The sequence below is a fragment of the Neurospora crassa genome, linkage group I (assembly GCF_000182925.2).
Source record: "Neurospora crassa OR74A linkage group I, whole genome shotgun sequence".
NCBI lineage: Eukaryota > Fungi > Ascomycota > Sordariomycetes > Sordariales > Sordariaceae > Neurospora > Neurospora crassa.
The window spans coordinates 1,733,640-1,755,718 of NC_026501.1; the positions used below are offsets into that span (position 1 = coordinate 1,733,640).

The 22,079-nt window shown below is 51.2% G+C and overlaps 5 protein-coding genes and 1 non-coding gene across 7 annotated transcripts; 2 read left to right on the forward strand and 4 right to left on the reverse strand.

Moving 5' to 3' along the window:
* Positions 1–1,671: 1,671 nt before the first annotated feature.
* On the reverse strand, positions 1,672–2,627 carry NCU14007. The gene has a single exon (XR_897751.1). It is a non-coding gene; the product is annotated as a ncrg94 (non-coding RNA).
* Positions 2,628–3,123: 496 nt separating this feature from the next.
* On the forward strand, positions 3,124–6,891 carry NCU01996 (pH-response regulator protein palI/rim-9). The gene is made up of 3 exons (XM_959768.2): positions 3,124–4,128; positions 4,200–5,565; positions 5,620–6,891. The coding sequence occupies exons 1-3, from the start codon at positions 3,927–3,929 to the stop codon at positions 6,152–6,154; spliced, it is 2,103 nt and encodes a 700-aa protein (XP_964861.2). The 5' UTR covers positions 3,124–3,926; the 3' UTR covers positions 6,155–6,891.
* Positions 6,892–7,667: 776 nt separating this feature from the next.
* On the reverse strand, positions 7,668–9,814 carry NCU01995 (hypothetical protein; the record flags this gene model as incomplete). Its single annotated transcript, XM_959767.1, has 2 exons — positions 7,668–9,232; positions 9,529–9,814. The coding sequence occupies 2 exons, from the start codon at positions 9,812–9,814 to the stop codon at positions 7,668–7,670; spliced, it is 1,851 nt and encodes a 616-aa protein (XP_964860.1).
* Positions 9,815–12,954: 3,140 nt separating this feature from the next.
* Positions 12,955–15,297, forward strand: NCU01994. Of its 2 annotated transcripts, XM_011394621.1 has the most exons (4): positions 12,955–13,453; positions 13,679–14,004; positions 14,226–15,142; positions 15,217–15,297. In XM_011394621.1, exons 1-3 carry the CDS (start codon positions 13,325–13,327, stop codon positions 14,755–14,757), a joined length of 987 nt encoding a protein of 328 aa, XP_011392923.1. In that variant the 5' UTR covers positions 12,955–13,324; the 3' UTR covers positions 14,758–15,142; positions 15,217–15,297. The 2 variants fall into 2 exon arrangements, with proteins under 2 accessions (XP_011392923.1, XP_011392924.1); XM_011394622.1 differs by having other exon boundaries at positions 14,226–15,225.
* On the reverse strand, positions 15,212–17,780 carry NCU01993 (ethanolaminephosphotransferase). Its single transcript, XM_959765.3, has 2 exons — positions 17,103–17,780; positions 15,212–17,030 (listed from the first exon to the last, which is right to left on the reverse strand). Exons 1-2 carry the CDS (start codon positions 17,408–17,410, stop codon positions 16,028–16,030), a joined length of 1,311 nt encoding a protein of 436 aa, XP_964858.1. The 5' UTR covers positions 17,411–17,780; the 3' UTR covers positions 15,212–16,027.
* A 386-nt stretch (positions 17,781–18,166) lies between these two features.
* On the reverse strand, positions 18,167–21,810 carry NCU01992 (coatomer subunit gamma). The gene is made up of 5 exons (XM_959764.2): positions 21,563–21,810; positions 21,153–21,463; positions 19,771–21,085; positions 18,892–19,707; positions 18,167–18,833 (listed from the first exon to the last, which is right to left on the reverse strand). Exons 1-5 carry the CDS (start codon positions 21,636–21,638, stop codon positions 18,601–18,603), a joined length of 2,751 nt encoding a protein of 916 aa, XP_964857.1. The 5' UTR covers positions 21,639–21,810; the 3' UTR covers positions 18,167–18,600.
* Positions 21,811–22,079: the final 269 nt, after the last annotated feature.

Below are 22,079 nucleotides of genomic sequence, written 5' to 3' on the forward strand. Positions count from 1 at the left end.
GGCGATGATGTGCTGAGGTGTCTAGACTACACACTTATTGCCGTCCAAGGAATAACCTATACTATGCAGTGTATTGGACAAGACAGACAGCCTCTTGCAAACCCGGCTAGCAAAAGCACTTACCCCGTGAGTTTTCGCTAGTTGCAGTATTAACTAGTTCTCTCAATGTATTTAGAGCTACTGTTTCTTAGAGGTGTCAGCGTTCTAAGAAAGGTGATTTTGGGCTTTTGTTATTGTAGTTCGAAACAATGTCTGTTTGGCAAGTGTTGGTGATGGTTGCTGCTGCGCCAGATCGATGCTCCGAAAATGCCAAGCTTTGGGTCTTGGCTGTCAGTTTGCGTGAGCTCTTGACACAGTCGATTAAGAGTCGAATATCTGGCTCGCAATAAGAACGGCCACTTCGAAACTATAACAAGGATCATAATAAGTCGTAGCCACGTCAGCTGGACTCGCTTAGGGATTCTTCGCTATCGCAACTGCCTCCAATTCAGGATTAAAAGTACGCTTGATGTGCTGAGATGCGTGATTAGAGTAGACCTACGATGTACTGTACTGACCGTGACGTGTTCTGTTTCTTCTTATGATCACTTCGACTGCCGGAAGCGTTTTTTTTTTTTTTTTTTGCGATGCAACACCATCCTTTGCCTGGAACATCAGAACTGAAATTGACATGGAAGAAGAGCGGCTCCTCAATGCATAACAATGATGAAGTACCTTGATGTGTTCAAGAAATATGGTTAGCGCAAGGTATAGCGCTAACTGCATGAACATCTAGCACCGGGGTCCCCTCCCGGTATCCGACACATTTGTTGATCCAGGGGACTTAGGAGCATGTACACTATGTAAACAGGAGCCACATCTGAATCTCAAGCGAACATGGAGCCGTTGCTCAAATTAAGCCTGTAGACATGATTATCAAATACCTAGAGGATTGTCCGCAAGCGGCAGTGGGAATGCTTTTTAGGTTTGGAACAATACACGACAGAATGAACTTGGCCTCATAGATCATTGTGATAAACAGAAAGTTCAACCATCACAGTCTGCTATCTTATAACGCGCTTAGTTTTTATTTGCTGACGGAGCTTCTCTGTCCTTGTTCTTTTCTCCCTAAAAGAGAAACAACAAGTACTTGTTGACTGTTGGGTGCTTTTGAGCTGGTTAACGTGGTGTCTACATCTTCAGTTCCTTGTCTGATTCTGTGTATCTTCTCTACGGAAAATTGCATCCTGCCGTGTCCCATAATCCCAACATTAGCAGCTGTACAAAGGGTAGTGATACTGAGGCGGATCATTAACAATGATGTGGGATTCGATATTTTTTTTTTTTTTTTTTTTTTTTTTTTCCTCTTCTCCAACGAGGTACCCAGATGGTGCAGTATGCCAATCAGAGGAGACAGTGGGCAGGTCGGGATGGGTATATCGAGACTCCTATAGGCTATGTACTGTATAAATGACCTCCCTCGTGAAGGGGCATGACTGGATGATCAATATGTCTGGTAGCGGATAGCACGTTGCGCAAGTGCTACAACTTAACATTTTGGGGCACTTTAGATTTCATTGCAATTCGCCTCAAGCTGATTGATGAGCGGCTCGACTTACATTTCAAGTCTGTGTTCTATGTCTACGAGAATGTTGGGCGCTTTTCATACCATAGCGGCATCCGTTCTCAGCGCATATAGTACATGGTTGCATTAGAATGCCTTGAAGCAGCGACTCAACCTGCTTCAAAAATCTATGCCCCTATCCAATGAAAAAGTTAATTAGCGTCCATTTGGCACCATACCTGTTTGAAAAGGGTTCAGTCAGAATGCCATAACGAGTACCTGCGATACGCTAGGCTGATTCGATGCTGCATATAATGATCCCGAACTAACATGAGAAAAGGCAGTCATATCCGCGCCGCAACCCCCTTCCCCGACCTGCCGTATCGAGAAACCAGGACCGACAGAGTTATCAACTATGAGAATGAGCTGTTACTGATGGCTCCTTTGTGAGAGATATGAACCATTTTGTCGTAAGAGGAAGAATGGGGATTAAGAAAGGCTAGGTCAGCGCCTTTCCCACGGCGGACACATCCGTAAGTAGTCTTCGATAGGGCGAAGCAATTGGCTTTTGAAGAGCAGCCGTTCGATACCGAGCATTTGGATATTCGAGAAGGCGGACGACGGGAGCGGGTAAAACCTCTCGCGTTCCTCTTGAGGCTCACGAGTCAACACCGACTGGCACAGGTGCAAAGGGTGGGGTGTCACAGTCTTTTGCTTCCATTACATGGATTGGCTGGCCTCGTCTAGCCTCTTGATTCTTGTCTGACGGCCACTTGACAACATTCGAGGCCTAACTCGCAACGCTATCTCTGTACCGGATGACGTTGACCAAGCTCAAGATTGGTCGTGGCAGGCGGTGCTCTCCCTCAAATCTCAAAACCGCAGGTGGAGGTTGGAAATGATCCGGTTCGCGACGCGTAGAGGTAGGCTTCCCTAGATTGGGGGCGGATGCATGTTCCCGGGTTTGCGAATCCACTTCCAGGATCCGAGAGCAGAGGGGACTGTGCAGCACACGCGCAGTTCTGGGGGAGGGCGAGGCAGTTGACAGGGCACATGGCAGATTGTGGACAGAGGCAAAAGAAAGGGTCGAGTCAACACTATGAGGACGCGAAGGACTTATCCAGGCGTAGGCAAACGTAGGGTCGAGATGCTGTTTTAGTTTATCCACCTCACTGCCGCGACGGATTGGCTTTCCATTGTTCAGAACATCCAGGAACCAACCTCAAGTAGAAGCGAATTCAGCACAGGCCAGAGCCGTCCCTTGCACTTTTCGCGTGGGCAGGCCCGGCTCGCCTTAGCGTTGACCCACCCAATTAAGCCCCGAGAACGGTGGTGGAACCCTTCCAGGGCAGGGCAGTGCTGCTTGTTACATCTACCCCAATGCAGCCTCTCCTATCAATCAAGTAGGTTACCTCTATCCAATCAGCTTCCTCCCCCAACCGTCCCCCGTGGTCGTTCCCAACTGAATGCTCCTCCATCTGCCCTTTCCAATCTTTTTGCCCAGCAGTCTGAATGGAAGCTGCAACCGCCAGGCGCCCAGTGTCATGCTCCTGCCCAGCTTCCCTCTGTCCTGGTGCCCCCGTGTGCCTGTGCTACCGACGCTATCCCACTCCCGGCTGTAATCTTGGCGCTTGTACCTTCTGTGTAGACATCTCATTTCTCGAAACCTGGAACAGGAGGGCATGAAGCCCGATCTCCTCCAAGACTTCCCACTTCGTCCAGACTCAGTGGCAATGTCCTTTCCCCGTCTGGGAATTGCCAATTGACCCAGCTCGACCAAGACAACCTAACTTCGACGGCGACAACGACGGCGCCAACAAGATACTTACTGTAATTACAGGCAGCAGCAACAACAACAACAAGGCCGCCGATGAGAGTGGACAGAGACTGCCCGTTGAGTGACGCCCATCCAATAAGAAACGATATCTCCTGAGGATTTGGCCCGTCATCTGCGGCGATCCTGTGGTGCCTCATTTCCACGCTTTTACACGACACAAAGCCGCGACCACAATAACATCTAATCAATACGATCGCAACCCCGCCGTCTTCTCACGCACTCTCTCTTCTACCTCCAGGCCTGGTCTTAGGCTCGTACACTCTTTATTTTTTTTTCTAAAAGTTCTACCAGCAAGACGCATGTTCCTAGTAAGCGTATCTGACTTGCGACTACTTTCGGGGCTTCTCTCCTTTCAACCCCACCCTCCACTTCTGGTTACACCATCTGTCCGTCCAGAAAGCCTCCATTGGCAACGCAAAAGGCGCCAATCCACCACCATCCTCCTGGCCACGTCCTGAGGACGCTGGAAATTCTTCGTCGACGGCCCGGCTCTTGACCTTCGCCTATTCCGACTCATTGCCTGCCTGAAGTGCAACAATCTTTACCATGTTGCGGCCCGCGACGCCCCTCGCGGTGCTGCTTTTTGCAGCATTCGGGCTGCTCACGCTGGCCACCATATCCACGCCAATCATCAAGCAAATCCCCTTGAGCAGCTTCGAGATCAAAGATGTGGGCGATTTGAGCTTTGGCGTTTTTGGTTACTGTACCTCAAGCGGCTGTAGTCCTATAGAAATTGGCTACGATACCTGTGAGTTGTTGCGCGAGTGTCTCGCTCCATGTCACACTTCAATGTCTTGTATCAAGTGCTGATTCTTACAGCCGCCTTCTCTGACAAAATCAACTCGGACTTCGACATCCCCAGAGCAACCCGTTCTACACTTTCAAGTATCCTGATTGTGCATCCAGTCGCTGCCTTGATCACCCTGATTAACTTCGTCCTTGCTATTGTGGCCCATTTTCACTCACCATCCCATTCAGCGCGGTACCTCCTGATCCTATTCATTGTCAGCTTTGTTGACTTTATTGTCTGCCTGTTGTGCTTCCTCGTGGATGTGTTACTCTTCATTCCACACTTATCATGGGGCTCTTATATTGTCGTTGCCGCCACCATCTTGGTAGCGTTTTGCGGCCTCGTAACCTGCGCCATGCGCCGAACACTTGTTAACAGGAAGGCGAACAGGAAGCGCATTGCAGAAAATGCTGAGATGAGTGGAGAGAACTACTACAACCGTCAGGCACAAACTGCCCCTGTCACGCAGGTTACCGGCCCTCAACCAACCGTACCCATGATCAGCGGCGCGAACGGCGGAGGCGACAAGCTGCCCGAATTCACTACTTTCGAGAAGAAGGACGACCGTAGCGAGGAAAGAATCCCACTTACGTCGGTTAGCCCCATCGAGCGGTCACCAGCGACATTAGTCAACGATAGCACGCCACCCAATTTTATGGATGGTGCGCCCTCTCGATCACCCTCTACCACACCTGTTGGCCGAGACCAGTACGGGAACCCACTACCACCTCAAGATGGCTATGCCATGAGGGTTGGCCCTCAAAATGAGCGTTTGAATTCACGGGGTAGGGGTGGTATGCCGCCCGGAGGCTACCGTGGACGTGGTGGCTTTCCCGGACCTGGAAGAGGTGGTGGACCTCCCCAAAATGGACGAGGAGGCTATGGCCCACCAGGACGAGGAAGAGGAGGCTATGGTCCGCCGCCCCGCGGATACGGAGGTCCAGGACCAAGAGGTGGCCGAGGCCCGCCGCCTCAAGGATACCAAGGCGGGCCGGACCGAAGGCCATCGCCAGGTGCTCCCTATGGACCTGGCCCTGGTGTGGGCACCTATGGTCCCAGTCAACCATCGCCGTACGCTAATAGGCAACAGTCCCCCGGCCCTCAATTTGCTGCGCCGGGATATGGGAACCCTGAACAACCAGGACCTCAGTATTCGGCATACAACCCGAGACGTGTCTCGCTCCCAAGAGCCGAGTCTCCTCCTCCGCTCCCCGGCATCGATGACGGCATGCCCGGCCCTGCCGTAGAGCTGGATGCTTCTCCCGCAAATCGGGGCGTTGGGCAGTACGGAATCAGGGACAGTGATTCAGATGTCGCCGGCATGTTGGCTATGCAGCAAGCCAGGGTTCCAGACCCGGATCGCGGCAATGACGCGAATGGTCATAGCCAAGAAGGGTAAGTGATGCTTCCAAACATAGTCAAGAGTGATGATCATTGCTGACGGATCAGGCCCAACGACGTTTACGTGCCGCCCAGACAAGCATGGAACCAAGGATTTGTGGGAAGCACCCCGGGACTAGCGCCACCAACAGCCCGTGGTCCAACACGTCCGATTTCTGAAGCCGTCACAGCTACAGTGGCCAGTGATTATTACGAAGACGTCGATCCGCGCTTTGCTGAGCCTTCAGCCGCCGCAGACAAAAGGCCACCGCCCATCTCCATGCAGTCACCTCCAGCATCCAACTCATATGACGACATTCCCAACCGAGCTAGGAGCCCGGCTGAGTCTGAAAACTCTAACTTCACCTCGATATCCCAGCGAGGCATCAACCCGCGTTGGAACTCCGCCAACGCACCGATGCCTCCCCCCGTAGCGGGAGTCTATGCAGGAGGAGGAGGAGGAGGCAATGTGGTACCTCGGCGGCCGGTTAATCGCCCCGGCGCTGGTCCTGCCGATGGCTCAGATCTGTTTCTCAACTCTAACCCAGACTTCCAACTACCCGGGCGCGGTGGCAACATGCCTAGAGCGGCCGGCCCCCGGTAATGAATTAATAAGCTGACAGGAGTTATAAAGAAGGGTTATGATTGGTGAAGGGCAGAGTAACTTGCTTTGATCGAGTGGACCGGGCACATGTTTCTGGATGGATATGTTTTTCGAAAATTTTAGACATTTGCCAACGGCTTGTGATTCATGGAATGAGAGACCATATATATATAGTATGATCGGTCAGGTAGTTAGCACAAAGCAGGGCAGGCCTGGAAGGCAGGATGAAGAGAAAGAAGATTGAGGGGAATTTGTAGCGCTTGTCATTCCTGTATCGGGTCTGGTTCTTAATATTTTTTCTGGTGGCGGTTTTCGATCCTTTTTTTTTTTTTTTTTCTCTTTTTCTTCTTTTTCCCTTTCTTTCTTCTTCAAGCGAAACAGACAGGGAAGCGAAACAGAGCGTGTAACTTGATGAAACCTGATGTATACGACACTACTACCCATCCATACCTGTGTCACATACATATGGACGAGGCATATCTTCTCTTTTACCTCTTTGTTCCTGTCTCTTCTTTTCGTGATGGAGGACACCCTCTTTTTCATTTCAGCTTTCGTGACAAGAAAAGCTGAATTGATGCTAGTCAACACGGAAATTTTACGCGACACCCGAGAAGACAAGATGCTCGTACTGTCAAGGGGGGAATGAATGTGGAAGGAGCTGAAGGATAAATGGAGGGCGATGCATCCCCTGGGTGGTGTGCAGATTCAAATAGTTCAATTGAACACTTGAGATTGACCTTTTTTTTTTTTTTTTTTTTGTATAAATGATTTCGGTGAATATTTATTGATACATATCATTGTGTCTTTTCAATACAAAGTTGCATTTTGTTTATCCTTTCGCGTCCTGGCTTCCCATAACTCATGCATGACTCCCCCTCTTCCCCGTATACCGCATGATGCTCGAACGACACGTTGAAGGATGTTGCGATATCGACGACAAGACTGGTGGTATTTGTCGCTGACACTGGACAATAGATGAGGGCTAGGAAACTTTTGAACTGCATAAAGCTATGAGCATCAAAGGGAACAGCGGCAGCGATTGAGAGGATCAGTTTCTATCGAAACTACCTATTATAAAACTAATAACGATGAAGTGTCAACAACCATGATGGTGCGAATCATCATCAGTCAATAGAGTGACTGTTTGATGACACAAAGGAAGTCGACGCCTGGTCATGGCAGACGATATATAGACGTAATATCTTCAAGGTCTCCAATCTCTGAAATTTAACCCGAATAACCATGCTCAGCAAAGGGGACTAGGAAGATAGGAAATACAACAGTTATACCTGAACGCCATAGACGCAGTTTGTTTTTCGTTCCCCTCCCCTCAATCGACTTTATGACCGGCTCGTATGGTCGCTATACATATATGGTGAGAACTAGCTGGATGTATAGCAATCATCCAAACAACCCATTTCTGATGATTAATAGAATGAAACAATGCAGCCCAAACTTGCGATGCAAAAGAGATAGGTAACAAGCTACAGGGTCAATATCCCAGCTGGCGGCATCAGTATCCGCGTCTAGTGACCCGTCTGGCCACCTTCTTCTTCACCGGCTCTGGCTTCGTGGTGAAGAAACTCTTGTTGCCATCCTCAGATGTATCAATCCATGCTGGATCAGCTTTGCTCCAATCAGACGGAAAGGGATTCTGTGGATCATTGAGCTTCGAACCCTGCTTGCAAGCAAGCAGCGTAGCCAGCGCCATAGTCACCAAAGGGTCGCCACACTCCTTCTCATCGTTACTGTTGGGCTCTCTGCGCTCACCTCCAATGACCCCGACTTTGCTCTCCGAAGTTCTAGCAGAGGAGATAGACAGTAGCTCATTAGCCTTATTCTCGAGTAGCCTCACGCCCGAGTAGAATACTCGGTCTACTCTCTCTCTTCTCCATGCTTCTTCTTCCGGTGATTGGTTCCAGGACAGAGCTCTAGATTGAAGAGGATAACGCTCGTGCCGATGATCATCTAAGGTGGAACTTTGCCCAGAGTAGCTGCTGGGCAAGTCTTCTCTGAAGTAATGCATGACTTTGTCAAGGGGCAGAGTTTCCAGATTTGGGACCTTGTTTGGAGAACAGCCATTGTTGCCGAAACGCTGCTGAGATATATCTTCTGTATCTTCAAGGAAAGAAGTCCGAGCCACCCCAAGACGGCCATCAACTGGAGTTGCTCCTGAAACTAAAACTGAATGCAGTCGATCGCCTGGTCCATGAAGTTCTTTGTTCCTGCTCGAAAGTGATTGAAGCGCAGAATTACCGCGGACACTGAAGTCATTCTCCATGGACAAAAAACCTGGCGAGTTACGGAGAGGTAATCTCTCGTCATCATAGGAGCGGAAGATCCTGTAAGTAGATTCCGCGGTCGATGGCTTGTATGGTCGCTGCCCCGGTGGGCCTGCCGTAAGAGGTTTTGGGGTTCCTATAGCGGCAGATGTGGTGCCGTATGGAATAGCAGACTGATTCCATCCAGTGAATGAGGGCTTGCTGAGAAGCGAAGAGGGTGTATCAGGTTTGTTGATGCCATAATGAGCTGTACGTGCCTTGGCCAGAGCGAGAGTGTTCTGAGCTTTCTTCTGCATAGGGTTCGGGTACGATGCGAGGCTCGTGAGACTCTTGACAGAGAAGGTTGACGCAAGGAGTATATCATCTCCAGTGGAGCTGTCATCATCTCCAGTCGCTGAAGTGTTCTCCTTCAGGTCGGGAAGGGCGCCCAAGGCCGCAGTCGAAGGCGCTGGAAGATTTCCGGCTCTGATAGCAGGAAGTGACATGACAGCAGCTTGAGATTTCTCTGCATCGGCAAAGGGGCTGACGGCTCGATCAAGGTTTTGCTGCAAAGGCGAATAATGTGGCAAGGTAGTTTTTGTGAGAGGGGGTGATATCTCCGCTTCTGCCACGGGCAAAGCCGATAGGAGTGAATTGGGGAACGGACCGTAACCGTAGTGGCCCGGAGGTGACTGGAGTCCGTTGAATCGACGAGTGCGAGGCCGTCGAGTGGGAGGGTGTATCGGTGCCGTTGCATTGGGATTGTGAAGGGTGCCGACGGTATTAAAAGTAGCCGGCTTGGATGCCTTCGTCGTGTCTGTAGGCGAAGATATGAATGAGTTAGATGGAGGTGACGAAAAAGGATCCATTTGGACGCCTGGGCTGGTTGCACTTTGCTAATGAAGAAGTTTTGGGCAGATGGAGGAGAGTATGAAGGAAGGATGAATATGGAGATGACTTGCAAGTTGGCAAGGACGATATTTCAGGTCGCCAAAGCAAGGGAATGGAAGTTATTGGAGGGCCTGGCTGCCAGCCGCCATTGGCATAACTGGCTAGCAAGGAGCAGTAGGGTTGAGTGTGGAAAGAGGAAAGAAAAAGGCCGGAACAACGTACCTTCTATGTCGGTTGTTGTGGGCTTGTAATCAGGAGATGTCGCAGCTGCCAATACAGACTGAGCGCGCAGCCACTCTTGCAACTTGATTTCGCTCGCCATCAGATGAGCATGGCGAGCATGTCGCGGTTGTAGCATATCGGGGCTTGGAGGGGTATAGACTGGTATACCAGCTATCGTGTTCGATTTTTCTTCAGGTTGGCTCGCAGAGTATACCTCAATCGCAGGAATGCGTCGAGGGGGCGCTTGCGAAACTGTCGCGGTCGGCTTGACGGGTTCGAGCGCCATCTTCAACTGCATAGTAGGAAAGACAAGCTGCTGCGCTCTAACTACCTACTCGCCCGCTGCGCGGCTGGGGTTCGGATTTTGTGACTGGAGCAATCACGACCTTGTTTGGCTTTCCTGCTGAGTACCTCTAGGTGGGAAACAAAGGTAGTTCGCGAGGTGTTGCTGAGTAGGAGCAGAGGCGGTTGGGATTTTTGTCGTGGGTGCTTTCTTTTATACCCAGCTCTCCGCGGTTCGCCCAAGAATTCTGTAGGTCCCGCCCCTCTGCAATGCCCGCAAGTGAAGGAGGGTTGTTCTTTCCTCTTAGGAGGCAGTGCGCGCGTTCGTCCTTGTTGTCGCGGTGTAATTTGCCTGCCGTCTCATCTTTCGGAAACGACGACTGCGGCCTTGATCCGTGTCTCCGTCATTGCCTGCGACCAATCCCACTGCAGGGGCAGTCTCGAAATAATTCTCTGTTACCCTTCTGATTGTAACATGCAAAACCGACTGCCAACCTGGAAATCAACATGGAAAGGCCGTGTAGTGAATAGATCTTTCGTCGAGAAGCCAGCAAGACCTAGGAAGAGACAGATACTGGTTTGATTTGCTGATGACAGGAAAGCCAGAAAACAAAGTATCATGTGCCGACGCGGCCTCTTGTTGTGTTTCCAGGCATTGACTCTAGAGAAAGGAAAGAATACCGCATTTCAATCACAGTAGGCTAAGTTGACATACATAAGAAGTCGAGTCAAAGAACACCAAAAGCAGCTCAAATCCTTACCAGCGCCTCTATATTCAGACCGAGTCGGCGGCAACAGTATTAATCAACCAACCATGAATTGCTGCTATGTCCAGTGAGTTTTCTTGGCTCGTACAAATAGCTTACTACTGCACTAAGCGTTTGATACCACGTAAAGGAGCAACTGAGAAGGAAGAAGGGAACGAACAAAGAGACGCAAGTGAATAACAGCCATTTTGTTAGGTCCTTCTTGGGTTTGAGGCTGGCCGTGAAGGTCAACAACCCATATTCTCAGATGACTTTGTTTTACCCTCGAGATGACAACTAACTGTATATTGAACCAATGACTGGGAAGATTTCCCCATAGCTTCCTTGATGGTGCCATACGGCTCATTGAGGACGTATAAAGTGAGTAATGGAGAAAAATATTTCGTTGATTAGACCACTCACCTGCATCACAGCGCGTGGGATCGAAACATGGCATACCGCATAATCTCATCTTACAAGAACGTAGGGATCTTTCGGTCTGATGAGTTTCTCACAAACGGGTTATGGTGCACAAGCTCCACGTGAAGGAGATGAAGACCAGAGAGCGCATACCATCTACCCAGAGCATGATTAAGCCTGGCCGAGGATGTCTAACATCACGTCTTATGATCTGTAACCCGAGAAAAATATGTCCCAGTAGCCGTGAGGCCAACGAGCATAGCCCGCAGTCCTTTGCCAGTCAGTCCAGCCTCCTACCCAGAGCTTGCCGGCTCACAAGAGAGGTTATGAGTGGGAAATCGTGAATCGTGTGTGGTCATAGGCGCCAGAAATGATCTGTTTCGCATTACTGATGCGGCAGAGTATCCAGACCATGATGTACCGCGAAGGTAGGCATGTGAGAAAGGATGATCCTTCGTTCCTGGACATTATGGCTCTTCGAGAGCAAATGTAGGATAATCACTTTTAAATACGGAGGATTTGCAACGGTGTGGTTTTACACTTTGCCGCCTCAGTTTAAACGATAAAACTTCTGTTACTCTAATGTGGTAAGCAACGAGGGTCGAGAGGGTATGTGTATAGAGCGGAGATTAGATCAAAACAACAGGTTATGAGAACTCAGCTAATGAAAGCAAGTTGATTCTCTCATGGTCTCATTCGTTTCACTCCCCAAGCGTAATGAAGGAGAACGACCGCAGCTATGGAAATCCATAATATGAGAACAAGAGGCAGTGATGGTGGAATTATACAGTTGTCCGCTTCGATACATCAAAGACTGTACAGGAGTGTCTTGAGTATTGTATTTACCCAACAATCCCGTTATTCGAATGTCCGCGGCAGGGCTTCTCAACATTCACATGTCTAAGCTGCCCCTGCAAGAAGAGACGCTCTTGGTACAGCGCGCCAAACGCGGACTGTTGTGATAGTCAGTCAGGAGACCCGTAGAAAAGAAATTGGGTCAGAAAAGACACGAGACGATGAGAAAAAAAAAGGCTTGAAACATATGTTCCGTTCGGTAGCTTCAGTGAGCAGGAGTTATTTTGGACTGTCTGTGGCTCGGAGCGCGTTCCGGCGAAACTTGTGACCCCGAAGTTGTTGAATGGCAGTGGCTTCGGTAGCAGTGGAGAGTGGGTCCCCAAAGTCGCTGATCATTTGCTCCCGTCCAGACCCGAACGGAGCGGGAAGGCCTTCGGAGTGGGGCTCATGGACAACCTCACTCTTCGTTGGGGGGGAGCCTCGACCTGGACCTCAACAACAACCTTACTTTTCTTTAGCCGACCCTGCTTACATAGGTACTTCACGGATGCTCGTCTTGCACCGCTGTTAGTATGGTGAAATAATGATGGCAAGAATATAAATTGTGTGGGAACGTTTTGTGTTGTTCAAGATTCCGGACGAGCAGACGCGAACCACGGATCTTGACCACCACATCATGAAGCTCGCTGCCCGGTTGAAGCATCACCCCTCACGTTAAGAGAGGGGCCCTGAGTTTCATATCGAGTTGTAGAAGAATGTGGCCGTCTGGTAACTTTGTTGTAGACTTTGAGGGGGTGATTGATGTTGTCCCCCGGGTAATCGAGCACACAAGCGCCGCGCTGTCAGCATCTGAAGATGATAAGTATAAGGGAAAGAATAAAGGTTGGAAGCTTCGGTCTGTCCTCCCTTTGCTGCCTCGAGACAAATTTCTGAGACGGTTCGTGGATGGGCAACATGGAAACCTATGCCCTCGACCCCTTTTTCTACGCAGGATGTTTCGGGGCTGGTTGGCAAGGGTGCAGAGTGTAATTGCTCCTGGTGGGATTTCGAACCGTGCTGGGCTTCGGGCGACCCGTGGTGTCAGTAATGACCGCTTAGAGGTCCCTCTACCTCTAACTGTGTGACCCCACACCCGACTTTCGGTGCTGCCGTCTTTGGCACTTCAGTGCCCTTTCCCATCCATCCCTCATCCCGCCTTCATACACCTAGAGGTACATATACCAGGTCCAGCTGCGCTTTGGTTGCAGATCCCTGCCTGGCCACCGAATCCATACCTATAGGTAGTGCAGCCCTCTGCAAGAATCCCGCCTTCCCCTCGCCTTTTCGATCTCGGTCTCGACCGAACAAGTTCCTGGGCTGTTGTCAGAAAACAACTGCCATTTTCACACTCGCTCCGCTATTCCTTTAGGTGATCGTTCGTCAACTGCACAGGTCCTTTCGTTCGCTTTTCATCACAATCCTTCTTGGCTACGAAGACATCAGGGTAACGCACGATATCGAATGGACAAACACTCGATACGATACCCCGAGCACATCAACTAGCTTACAAGACCATGGACTATACAAACCCAACATACTTCGGCGCCGCCGCCCAGCCGCCGTACCACTTTATCGGTATTCCTCCCCTCACCCCCTCGCATTCAAACTCGGCCTCTTCGGACGACTTCAACGCCTCTCCACAGGTGAGTTCCATGCTTTGATTCAGATGGAACTGGAAGAGAGAAGCGGATGGAAGAGCAGACTCGGGGGATTGCTGATTGTCGCTTCTCACCTATGGACTCGAATGGCATTTACTTTGTCGCTCCTACGTTTCTCCGCATGCCATTCATGTTCCTCCTCTGCACCTCCCGGCCCGTTAGCGCACCATCTTCCGGGGCAATCGAATAGCTTACACATTCCTCATTCAGGAAATCTTCGACCAATTTCCGAACGGGCTCCCACATGACCAGTTCCAGAACTTCGAGGCGTTTGCCCAGTTCAACAACCAATCAACGACCTTTGCCGGGCCCCCGACTCCTCCGACCCAGCAACTTCTTCCGACCACGCAGCCTACGAACGGCGCCATACACCTTCAGCATCAACAGCAGTCCGCAGCCGACCTCCTACGATCCCTCAACAATGCCAAAGGAGACCCCGCCGACGAAGCCCGAGCCCGCAGACAGGGCTCAAACTCGGATGAAGACGAAAACTTGACACCCGCTCAGTCGAGGCGGAAAGCCCAGAATCGCGCCGCGTACGTTACACACCGCCTCTCTTACTATCTTCTGCCCTGTCCCGCCAGACAAGCAGAGGAACCCTTGAATCACGCCGTCACACGTCTTACGTATACCCTCTTGTGCCACGTTGCCTCTCTCTTTCACCTTCGCTCCCATACCTTGGACCCTACAGATCATGTCAAGAAGAGCGTTCGAAACCACAGTATCTTAGCTAACTCTTTCCTCTTATCATCTCTAGTCAACGAGCCTTCCGCGAACGCAAAGAACGCCACGTCAAAGAACTCGAGAACCGTCTCCAACAGCTGGAGGAAGAAGCCCAGGTGACAAGGTCAGAGAACGAAAAGCTGAAGCAGGACCTCCAAAAAATCAGCACCGAGAATGAGATATTGCGGGCGACATCTTTAGCGGCTGTCGGTGCTGCCGCCGCCGGGTCGCCACTAGGGAGCGCCGGGACGCCGATGACGACGGGCCCCATGTCGTACAAGCCGACCGATTTTTACTCTAATCTGCTGGAGAACCATAACGAGAAGACACCGAGCCACCGGGTGGTCAAGAGCGAGAGCGGGGAGCGCCTGTTGGCAGCTGGTGCGGCTTGGGACCTGATGCAGAACCACGAACTTTTCCAGCGCGGGTTGGTCAATATTCAGGCTGTCAGTGAGCTTCTGAAGGGCCAGGCGAAGTGTGATGGCCAGGGTCCAGTGTTCGAGGAGAGGGCCATTTTGGAGGCGATCGAACAGAGTGTGGCAAGTGGGAGCGACGAGTTGCTATGAGGCAGCGGCTCCCGAACTGCGGTCGAGAAGTACGGGGATAGGCGCATCCTAGACGGAGATACCCCGGCAGAAGCACCGTATAGGACGACGGAAACACCGGGCATCTATCACGCAAAGGAGAAGCGAGACACGAGTCACCAAACGATAGCAGGGGCAAAGAGGATACATATCAAGTCACATACAAGCATATTGAGGGCTGGGTGGAATATTGGATGAATGGGTATTGAATTTCAACCACGAAGCCCATATCTTCGTCGGTTTGACAGGTGTTCGAAGGGGTGGTGGTAACTTGGGGGCAATCACGGGAACCTCATTTGCATTTGTCTTGGAGAAGCGGAGTTGGTTTGTCTTTTGGAATTTGTATATGACAATGTCTTTGACCTAGGTGATGAAGAACAAACACTACAAGATGGAAATGCCAAGACTACATAGCCTGTCTATAACATGTCTTTGACCTAGGTGATGAAGAACAAACACTACAAGATGGAAATGCCAAGACTACATAGCCTGTCTATAACATCTGTTTGTGGCTAAGATACCTTTCTCTTTCTATCTGCCGTGAATGTCTAGGAGATCTTGAGCCTCCCAGACCCTAACATTCCAAATCATGACCAGACTTCATAGGCCTTGCTGCCCCATGGTATCTCTACGCATACGCTGTGTGTAGTTGATATCAACTAGAAACATGCTTCTGAGGAACGCCGCGCTAAACAACGCTAGAAATACACGACGTGGTTTCTATCGTTTGCGTACGTAAGTGTTCACCCATTTCCCCCTGGCCTAGTCTTTGTTCTCTTGAGCCAAGTGGCGAATCCCTCTCTTTTCCTACCGTCCCTCCACCACCTAGGCCAAAACCACCCTTGTCCCGAAAGTCAAAAAAAATAAAAGAAATTGAAAGATAGGAAAGCAGATAATCATCATCATGTATCGTATATACCCGTGTCTTCGTCATTGATAGGTGTACCAAGCACGAGGGCAGACACTTCCATCATGTTCCCTCGAGTTCGGAATGTCATGGTAGGGACTTGCTTCGTATAAATCGGTACTCCGATCAGTGGGTTGGCACAATTGTCCTTCATACCCTGGTTGTGTCCTCCTTTTCCATTCACCTTCTCCGCGCGCCCTCGCTCATTGCGAGTTGGCTATGTCCTTGTCACTTCGGGACCCCGCACTGCCTGCCGTCCATCAATTGTCCTCCTCTTAACTTGTGCCCGCTTCCATTCTTCATCCTGTCACCTCTAATCACAGTAAGAAGAGACCGGCACAGTTATTAGCCCCTCTTCTCCTTGAGCTCGCCTTTGCTTCCCACAACCTGCTTAGACACCTTGGGATCATCTTGACCCTCCACATAGGGGTATTTGATAGTCAAGCACCAAATGTCCAAGTAATCGCAGATGGTAACAATGACGTCCACCACGAAGCTGCCGTACACGCCGACCGCCATTCCAAGCATGCAGAACATGTAGGCAACCTGATAGACGCCGTCGCCAAGAGCTGAGGGCCACCCGAGGTTCTTGAGGCCGTCGGGTGCATACTTGTGGATGACGGGGCCGAGGGAGTCAAAGACGCCCAGGCCGAGAGGGATCACCATAACGTTCCAGTAAGGGAAGTCGAGCTTGACGAGATGGGCTGTAATCATCTTCCCGACGCTGTAGGCGTTGACGATGCCCGCGAAGAGCACGAAGGGCACCAGGTGGCCATGCAGAATGTTGGGCTGCAGGAACAAATAGGCGACCACGAGCGCCCAGGTGGCAAAGAAGGGGAGGAGACCGACGAGGGCGTACCGCGAGCGGTCGCCGCGGGCGCGGCGGGCGCGTATCACGTTGCGAGCGGATTCGACCGTGTTGTAGACGAGCACTACGGTGCCCTGGACCATGTACCATTCCGTAAAGGAGAAATTGTAAAGAAAGCTGGGCAGAGTCAAGGCGGTGGTGCCGAAAGTGAGGGTCTGGGGAACGCCAAGGGTGGAGAGCATGCCCTGTTGCCAAAAAGAGGCGCCGCCGAGGTAACCGGTCAAGGTGTAAACGCCCACGAGGATCAGGATACCCTCAACGGGTCCGTTGACGATGCCGAGGGTGAGCGTCTTGGTGTGGTACTCATCCCAGGTTTGGACGTAGAAAGTGAGAAGGGAGGCAAAGACGGTCGCGACGGTGTACCAACTCTGGCCCATGTTTTGAGAGGCGGCGAAGATAAGGCATTCGAGCGAGGTGTTGAGGGCGTCGACGCCATGATCAAAGAGCTCGCCAAGAGGTCCGGACTGACGAGTACGACGACTGTGTTGAGGTTCATCGTCAGTCTACCTTGTTTCCGTAAGTTTGACACATGACGGCACAGAAATGACTTACGCTTGGGTGCCATCAACCGCATCAAAAGTCTGGTAGAGGAACAAACCGGCGGCCCAACTGTAGTAGACCCAAGGTGGGCAATCCTGGTCGAGGGTAGGGTTGTACCATAGCAGAGTGAGGAAGTTGCCGACAACGAACATGAAACCCGTGAGCGTGATCAGGTTGGGAGCCATGCTCATGGGGAAGAGCTTGATGACAACATTGGTGTAAAATGGCTTGAGGATGTATTTGGACGTCAAAGAGTGGTCGACGGCCGAGTACTTGTATTCCCGCAAGTTCGGTAGCTTCTCCTGTCGCACGTAAACCATCTCGACTTTGAATCGTGGAATTTGTATTCGTGGCGTCTAGCGATTCAGTATCTCGTGAGGCTTGAATGGGTGATTCTTCGTATTGAAGGTGGGATATTCGCGTGAACACCAGAACTCCGGATGACTGATAACGGTTATACGTCCGGTATCGCCCTGTGGTGTTGCTAAGCAACCTAAGTTTGCAGCCTTAGAAGGTCAAGACAGGAGCCAATGCCTCGTTCGGCTCTCGTTGAGAACAGTCTGCTCAGAGGTGCTTTCGCTGTACAAGGCGCAAGTTGAGAGAAGGACGACTGAGGGAAATATAGGGAGGGGACAATGAGCCGAAAGTAAATAAAAGAAGAATGTCGAAGCCCGAGAAGGAGAAAATAAAGTGGATCTTCTATCAAAAATTGGGGACCCGGCATGTATGTAGAGTGGAACACCTTCTGCGCGCGTGAGTTGTCTTTCCCCTCACGGTCCCCGGCCCTTCAGCATTCAGCTTCCCTCATTTGTTTCAGCAGGCTCAAAGCTGGGCAAATTGGCCCGGTATGACATATCCCTCTGAACGGGACACTTGCTTGTTTTCAAGATGCTGTGCAATGTTATTCTTGCTGGTTATGTTGAAAGCGAGGTCAACGTCGCACCTTTTTTTCCACTCGTGTGACTTTATGCTTGCATGAATTCCGAGTCTGACGTTGCGGCCCAGGTCCCAGCCACTTGCCTTAAACATACTACGAGGCGCAGAGGTGTGCGGGCCTGATCCCTTTCTGAAGAATCAGTATGTACACAGTTTATGGTTGACAAACTGATCTTTTAGTGTTCCTTGCCTAACTGCTTATGTTATTGAACTCAGGTAGATCATCTTCAGCAGATCGCTAGTTCATCACCCTACCAGTGTGAAGGGAGTACAAGATCGAAAAGATTAAAGACCCCGAGATCGACCCTGGCAGGACGAACAGTATAATCAGATATCTCGCGGTTTTGTTCATAGTGTGAGCAGCCAACACAGCACCTACAGAACTCTCATGCTATCCAGAAGAAAGAACGTAATTCTGTCTTTCTCTACCAGATAGTATGACGCGACTAATAATAGAGTACTAAGTTTGGGGTAAAACGCCATACGGACAACAAGCTAACACCAAACAACGAACATCCCTCAAGTTATCAAAGCCAAGGGCATAGTTGATACCTCGCCCGTTTCATTAAGCTCTTTAAGCAACAGACGCCACGATCAAAGCAGCCACACCTTCCTCCTCACTCCTGACAGTGATCTTGGTAGTAACACCCGACTTGGCCGAGAAAGCCATACGGACGTTGGCAACCACTCTGCCGCCGTTGACGGTCTTTCCGAGGAGCTTGAGCGTATGTGTGGTCTGGTTGAGGGGTACATCTGTTCCTTCAAGGGGTTGTAGCGACAAAGTCTTTGCTAGTTGTTCGGTTGCGTCTGTAGGATGTTAATAAATGGGTTTGGCAGAAACCAAGGACCAGAGAATTTTACGTACCTGATATGCTCTTCATGCTGCTGAGTAGCAATGTCTCCTCCGCCTCTTCCCCAGAAGCGCCAACCTGCTCCCAGATGTGCGCAAAGTTGCTGGCAAATACGGGAATGACATAGTCGCTTCCCGCCAGGTCAAACTCGGCAACCTCGTACTCGTCATCGTAGCCGGTTTCTTCAGGCTCACCGGTGCTGGGATCAATCTCCTTGCTGGTGAACTTGAGGACGTTGGAGAAGGTGCTAACTGGTAGCGAACCCTCACCGCTGACCTTTCTGAATGCCACATATACCTTTCCAGGAACGTCGGTCTCGAGCTTCTCAGCCTGAATAATGAATAATTCTTCAAGCTCTTCTTCCGCGGGAGTAGCTACGACAGAGACGTTCTCTAATACGGTGTCGGGAAGGGTGTTCTTGACCTCGTACTGGAGCACAATATGCTCCTTGAAAATATGCTTGACAACTCCAACGACGTATTCGGTCTCCGCCTCGGTCAACTCTACCACCGGCGACGACTTGAGAACGGCGCCAAATTCTGCCATCTCGGGAATCTGCATCAACTCCTGCGCATATTTTTGCGCAGCTGCCGAGGCAGATGCGGCTGCCTCGGCGCTGGTGGGAGCCGCCTTGGTTGGTCCGACCTTGGGTGGCTTGAGTGAAGGTGTCGTAGCAGTAAGCTTCTTGGTCCTATCCTCGGCATCTGCTTGTTCGCGGGTAACAACAGGGATCTTGGAGATGTCGAAAGGCGCCTCGAATGTCGACCTGTCATCAGAAGTAACATACGTGACGAGCTGATGCTCGAAAAAGGGCAACGAGAACATGCTGTCTGTTGACATGTCAGTATGTGATCGCATCCGGCAAACGTAACATAAAGTAGACGAGAACTTACCATTCTTGACAAACCTGTTCGCAAGCTCATCCTCTTCCTTCATAAGCTTGAGGTTGAGAGCAGCACGATCGCGAACCTCGTCATCAACATCATCCAGACACCTGGTGAGGAGAACCTCTACGCTGCGCTTGACTTCAGGATCTTTCTGGCCGACACCAAATTTGGCAAGGGCAGTGACCGCTGCGGCGCGCACAATGGAGTTCTCGAGAACCACCCGGTTGTAGATGTATCGGATGTACTTGGTAGGCTGGGATGTCTTGGGTCCCTCAAGACCGAGGAGGTGAAGGACACGGACTGCCAACTTGGTGAACTCGCAGTCCTCAATAAACTCGCACAGGTGAGCGAGAGCCTCCTCCTTAGATTCGGGGACGAACTTGATAAGATCGAACATGCTCTCCACCACGGCGCGCTTAAACTCATAGCCACCCTCATCGCGCAAAATACCACTGAGGAACTGGAGCATGCCGGCCTGCTTGCTGGGAAACTTGAGGCATAGAGTACGGATGGCTTCGACAATCGTAATCTTGAACTCATCGGTGATTTCAGACATGAAGCCAGAAATTTGCTTCATCAGACGATCCACGCTGGCCTCGTTTCCGGTCTTGAGTAGGGTAGTAATGGCAAAAGTAGCGATGGAGCGGTTGCTGTTGGAGATGAGGAGCTCAATGTCCGGGTTGCATACAGCAACGGCCGCCGGCTTGAACGAAGCGAAGTTGTGGAGAATGCGAAGAGCGGCGAACTTGGTGACAGCGCGGGGCGAGGTAAGGAAAAGTTGGAGGACATGGACTGCCTGGGTGACCTCAGCGTCGGTGACATCCCGCATATCGCAAATCGCCTTTGCGGCCTCGAAGTTGACCATTTCGCTCTTGTGCCTGAGCCAGCCATCCAGCAGCTGCATCATGGGCTTCCTAAGGTGTGGGTCTTCGTCGGCCAGCTGGGCGGCAAGACGGACGAGCAACATGAGAGCAGCGGGGTTCTTGACGGCACCGGGAGCACCGAACTGCTGGACCATCTTCACCAACGCCATCCTGTCGTGCATGCGCATCTGATAAAGCAAGCCAATGGCATGGTATTGGGTCATAGTCGAGCTGTTGATGGGCAGATCTCTGTTGGAAGATCCGAAACCGAGGGAGAAACCGCCGGTAGACTTGGTGTTAGCTGCCGCTTCCGAGGTCTCATTCTGCCACCGTTTGACGACGTCCTTGGCGACGGGGAGAAGGTGATATGACGATACGAGGGCGGCAGAGGATACTGAGGGGTTTCTGTCGACAATGGCCGTCTTCATGACACGCTCGATGGACTGTACTGTGGTGGCCTGCACAAGGTCGGGGTTAGCTCCACATCGGATAACCATTAAGGGGTCGAGGAAGGGGGAGGCTTACATCGATGATGCGGCAAAGGGCGCGGATGGCATTCGGGCGGTAGATGGCATCGGTACTACCGCCAGTATCCTTCATAATGGTGCTGGTAACCATAATAATATCCTCGGCCGAGTTGGCCAGCTCCTTGATGACAAGGTGGACCATCTGTCGTAGGCTGGCATCTTTGTTCTGGAAGAGCTTCGAAATACCAAAAAACAGCGTCGTGGCTTCGTTTGTCGGGAATCTTTCGCCGGTGTAGAGGAGGAGAGCAATCTTGGTGAGGAGGATACGACATTTGCGCGGCTGAATGGGGGAGTTGTTGAAGAGGCGGGCTGTATGTCGAACCGGTCAGTCTTGAGGAGGTTAGGAGAGTATAAGGGCCACGTCCACCCGACGAACAATGCCTCAGCTGCCAAGGTACTCGGACTCACCCTCCTGGAAGACCTGGGTCCGGTCGACCTTGACCAGACCCGTCTCAGCATCCTCGTCCTTTTTGCCGTAATTCATGGCGGGCAGGGCGACGATGGGTGCTGGAGGTGTGATGTGGATTTGGGAAACCCAAGTTGTTGTTGTTGAGGCAAGTAAGTCGAGGCTAGAACAATAGAGGTACGAAATAACGGAGTAGCGTGTTGCCTGTGCGACGGTGCGGCCAGCAAGCGGGTATCCCCAAACCCGCGACGTTGCCAATTCCACTGCACAGTCGAGGGGGAGTCCACTGAGGTGTCAGGGAGTCCGTGCTCCCGGGCCACGCTGCCAGTCTCGCCAGTTAGAGGCTGAAAGCCTCCCGGCAGGAGCAAGCTTCTCCATGTGCATCGTCAACCTCAAGGAGCGGGTGTTACAGCGCACAGACCACCCTTCCAATATGTACATACCTAGTTACCTCTACATAGATGCTTCCCTCCCGCCTCCTGAGTAGATCATCGAGTTTAATTATTTTCAATATAATCA

Bases quoted from the DNA above. Each gene is read 5' to 3' on its own strand.
- NCU01992 (XM_959764.2), bottom strand. From the start codon at position 21,638: ATGAATTACGGCAAAAAGGACGAGGATGCTGAGACGGGTCTGGTCAAG. The intron at 19,708-19,770 runs GTAAGTTCTCGT...ACATGTCAACAG, and splicing joins GAACAGGTTTGTCAAGAATG to ACAGCATGTTCTCGTTGCCC. The intron at 18,834-18,891 runs GTACGTAAAATT...AACATCCTACAG, and splicing joins CAGCATGAAGAGCATATCAG to ACGCAACCGAACAACTAGCA.
- NCU01993 (XM_959765.3), bottom strand. From the start codon at position 17,410: ATGGTTTACGTGCGACAGGAGAAGCTACCGAACTTGCGGGAATACAAG. The intron at 17,031-17,102 runs GTAAGTCATTTC...ACCTCAACACAG, and splicing joins GCGGTTGATGGCACCCAAGC to TCGTCGTACTCGTCAGTCCG.
- NCU01994 (XM_011394621.1), top strand. From the start codon at position 13,325: ATGGACTATACAAACCCAACATACTTCGGCGCCGCCGCCCAGCCGCCG. The intron at 13,454-13,678 runs GTGAGTTCCATG...TTCCTCATTCAG, and splicing joins ACTTCAACGCCTCTCCACAG to GAAATCTTCGACCAATTTCC. The intron at 14,005-14,225 runs GTACGTTACACA...TATCATCTCTAG, and splicing joins AAAGCCCAGAATCGCGCCGC to TCAACGAGCCTTCCGCGAAC.
- NCU01996 (XM_959768.2), top strand. From the start codon at position 3,927: ATGTTGCGGCCCGCGACGCCCCTCGCGGTGCTGCTTTTTGCAGCATTC. The intron at 4,129-4,199 runs GTGAGTTGTTGC...TGATTCTTACAG, and splicing joins AGAAATTGGCTACGATACCT to CCGCCTTCTCTGACAAAATC. The intron at 5,566-5,619 runs GTAAGTGATGCT...CTGACGGATCAG, and splicing joins AATGGTCATAGCCAAGAAGG to GCCCAACGACGTTTACGTGC.